The sequence below is a fragment of the Musca autumnalis genome, unplaced genomic scaffold (genome assembly GCF_047663935.1).
Source record: "Musca autumnalis isolate F117 unplaced genomic scaffold, ASM4766393v1 scaffold_4, whole genome shotgun sequence".
In the NCBI taxonomy this organism is placed as follows: domain Eukaryota; kingdom Metazoa; phylum Arthropoda; class Insecta; order Diptera; family Muscidae; genus Musca; species Musca autumnalis.
In genome coordinates, this window is record NW_027411977.1 from 175,233,089 (window position 1) to 175,236,609 (window position 3,521).

Genomic DNA, 3,521 nt, shown 5'->3' on the forward strand with positions numbered 1-3,521 from the left:
TTTCTAATGCGTTTATTATTTTATTACACACCGTTTTTAATATAAATGATTCTATGTTACATATGTTTGTATATGGAAAATTGGATAAAGTGTAAAAAGACCCAACAAATTTACAAAAATTATATTTTACATAAATTTAAAGTTTTACTAAATAGAATGTATTGAGAAAATGCACATATATAAAGTTTTTAGAGAGATTTTGAACGCAAGCATGAAAAAATATACATAGGTTTGTATATAAAAAATTAATCACTAAAAATACACAAGAAAAAATGGGAAAATCAATAGGAATTGATTATACGTTTCTGTGTAGATATCGATATAACAATGAAGGATAATTTAAACATTCTTAATAGAAGATGAATTCATACTTTCAAAAGTCATCCAATTAATTAAAATGGTTCGTTTTTATGATTTATTGTTTTGGTTGTTGTGCGACCGGTTGCTGTTGTTGCTGAGCGATAGGTTGTTGTTGCTGGACAGGTTGTTGAACGACAGGTTTCTGAGGTTGGTTGACAACTCCTTGTTGTTGTGAGGGAATGTTATTCTGTTGTTGAGGGACAGCATTGTTAACGACATGTTGCTGTGCTTGTACTGGTATGTTATTGTTACTAGCTGGAGCTTGGGGTTGAGCTTGATGAGGTTGTGGAGGAGCCACATTGTTAACGTGTTGCTGCTGTTGTGCTTGTGCTGGAGCTGCGGGTACTTGCTGGTACACTTGATTTGCATTCAAATGTACTTGTTGTCCTTGGTATTGTGGCTGTTGGAATTGCTGTTGTTGGTATTGTTGTTGTTGTTGATACTGTTGCTGATGATATTGTTGTTGTTGATGTTGTTGGTATTGTTGCTGTTGTTGCTGATACTGCTGTTGCTGTTGAATGTGCTGTTGCTGGTCATTTTGATAATGCATTTGTGGTTGTTGCTGTTGTTGTTGTTGATAAGCGCCAGCCTGGTAAGCATGGTTAGGATCTGGATAATATCCCTGTGGCATATTTGGGTGGGGAGGTAGCTTTAAAGAAATTCATTATCAAATAGTGTTTCAAAGAAATAAAAGCTTGTACTTACCAATCCTTGGGCTATCATACGATCAACTTCTTCTTTTCGTCGTCGTTCAAATTCTAGATATTCTTCGTGAGTGTATTGAGGCTGTTCTTCCAAGGTTTGCCATTCGGGATCACGGTTAAACTCATCACGTTTAGTTTGTTCCAAAAATTCCTGGAAGCTAATTAGACCATCACGATTTGTGTCTGTTTCTTGGAAAACATGTTCCCGCATACGTTCCATTTCTTCAGCACGTTCTCGCATATCGTCTTCCGGCAAACCCGACTTGTAAACTTTGTCAAGTTCTTTAACAAAAAGTGCTTTCACTTCAGTTTCATCCCAGAAACCATTGCCATCGACATCTGTATAAATTATATTTAGATTTAAAGCAATTATTACCTCTTACCAATAATAGAACAACATACGAATACCAATCCATTACTCTAAGTAATGCATTCGTTTAGTCTGATTAAACGTGGTTGGTATTTATAGCTTTGCTTTGTTCATTATTTCTTTTTTTGTTTTGACTTCATTACTATATAATAGCTCTCACGTACACACATATATATGTATGTACATTATACTCACCATGAATCATGAAAAATGTATGAGGGTCGAAGTCTTGCTTATCCATATGATCTTGTTCTTCCCAAACCTCTTCCAATTGAGCCTTGTTACCAGGATGGTGGACTTTTTCATGTTTCTTGTGTTTTTCCTGTAATTGCTTTTGCTCCTCTTCGAATTTCTTACGATGCTCGTCGTCCAACTCTTTTTTAATCATTTCCTTTTCGAATTCCTTCTGCATTTCGTATTCTTTGAATTCTTGGCGTCGTTTTCGATCTGCTTCGGCCAAATCTTCAGATGTCTTTTTAATCAATTTACGCAAATCCTCAATTTCGAAGGTGTGTTCATTTCCATGATCCAAATGTTGAGAAATCTTTAAATGATCCCTGTCAATGTCATTACTTAATTCAAATTCCTTCTTCGCCAAACTGCGAAGACGTTCGAGTTCCCGACGTTTGATCTCATCTAATTTCGTGCGCACATGATGATTAACGTAGTCCAGCTCTTGTGCTATTTTCCCACTCTGTAATATAAATTTGATTACTATCTGACGTGAACATGGTACTTGCACAATCTAAGTACATACCCGAATATCAGCTTCAGGCGCTTTGTCCAACTTTTTGCGGAATTCCGGATCACTCTCTAAAGCTTCTACAACTTCCTTTAAATAACGCTCATATTCCAAAGCTGTCTCCATATCAGGCGTGGCAGGTTGCGCTGGTTTCTGTTCTTCCTCATCTTTTTTTGTTTTGGTTACGGGCAAACATCCAACACATAAAACGCAACTCACCAGGAGTGCCGTGGCTAGAAAGTTTTTCATCCCAATGTCAATGAACTTGAGTTACCCTCCTTTGAAGATTGGGAACAATATATGTATGTGAAAAAACACTTGAACAAACAAAAACTAAATATTGCGAAATGACGTCTAGTTTGGTCGACGTTGACGTGTACCAGGGATGGAAAATTAAAAATTTCAAACAGTACTAAAATGGTACTTTTTTCATTGAAAAGGTACTTTTTTATTTTTTTTACGAAAAAATATTTTTTTATTCAGTAAAAAACAACAACAAATGTTTAAATCCATGTAATCTGATCCAGATCCGTGTCTGTTAAATTCCAGATACAGCTCTCAATATTTAATATGGAGCTTTTTTATTTGGTACAGAAGCTTCAATTGAAAATGGGCTCTATAAGTTCACGTTTTGATATAGCTTCCATACAACGGCACCTCCCGATTTTCGGTATTTTGAAGGTTTGAGCAACATTATCATACCAAAATTGTTGAAATTTGTGGGTCGATCTTGCATTGCCACTAAACTTGAGTTGCGTTGTCAGTTGTCTGCGCGACTGAGGTGAAATGTTGTACCATTAATGTCAACTCAACTGGGTGGTCGATAAACATGTTATCGATCAGTGTTTTTTCAAACTTGTGACCTCTATTCGCAAAAAAAAACATTTTAAAAATAATTAGCTTTGGATAACTCTTTTGTGTATTCTGGACAATATTTTAATATTTTGGCTGAGTTTTCGAGCAAATTTGGAAAACAACCCAAGATTGGAATATAACCTGCCCATTGAATCTTCGGATCGTCAAGTTTTATTTGCTGTCCCAAAAAATGATAAGTTCGGTGGAATTATTTTTTGATGATGAAGAAAATGTACAGGACATTGCATCTATTAGAAGAAATTTGAGGGACAAGTCGAATCCATTAGAATTGCCATTTGCACTGTAAGCTGATGATCATGTGGAAAGATCTGTATAATCAGTAAATTATTTCAGGTTTAAGGCGTATTTTGGATTACGTTGTGGAAACGTTAAAGGATGACTTCAAAGAAAGTTACAGATCAACAGGAATACCCCCACTTTTAAAAGTGTGCGCAGCGTTGCGATTCTTGAAGGACGGAAATTTCCAAAA

General features: G+C 35.8%; 1 protein-coding gene across 1 annotated transcript; it reads right to left on the reverse strand.

The window, feature by feature from the left end:
• On the reverse strand, window positions 1–2,946 carry NUCB1 (Nucleobindin 1). Its single transcript, XM_073983497.1, has 4 exons — window positions 2,192–2,946; window positions 1,630–2,128; window positions 1,066–1,403; window positions 1–1,009 (listed from the first exon to the last, which is right to left on the reverse strand). The coding sequence occupies exons 1-4, from the start codon at window positions 2,423–2,425 to the stop codon at window positions 416–418; spliced, it is 1,665 nt and encodes a 554-aa protein (XP_073839598.1). The 5' UTR covers window positions 2,426–2,946; the 3' UTR covers window positions 1–415.
• Between the last annotated feature and the right edge of the window lie 575 nt (window positions 2,947–3,521).

Bases quoted from the DNA above. Each gene is read 5' to 3' on its own strand.
- NUCB1 (XM_073983497.1), bottom strand. From the start codon at position 2,425: ATGAAAAACTTTCTAGCCACGGCACTCCTGGTGAGTTGCGTTTTATGT. The intron at 2,129-2,191 runs GTATGTACTTAG...TTTATATTACAG, and splicing joins CGCCTGAAGCTGATATTCGG to AGTGGGAAAATAGCACAAGA. The intron at 1,404-1,629 runs GTGAGTATAATG...TAATTTATACAG, and splicing joins TACATTTTTCATGATTCATG to ATGTCGATGGCAATGGTTTC.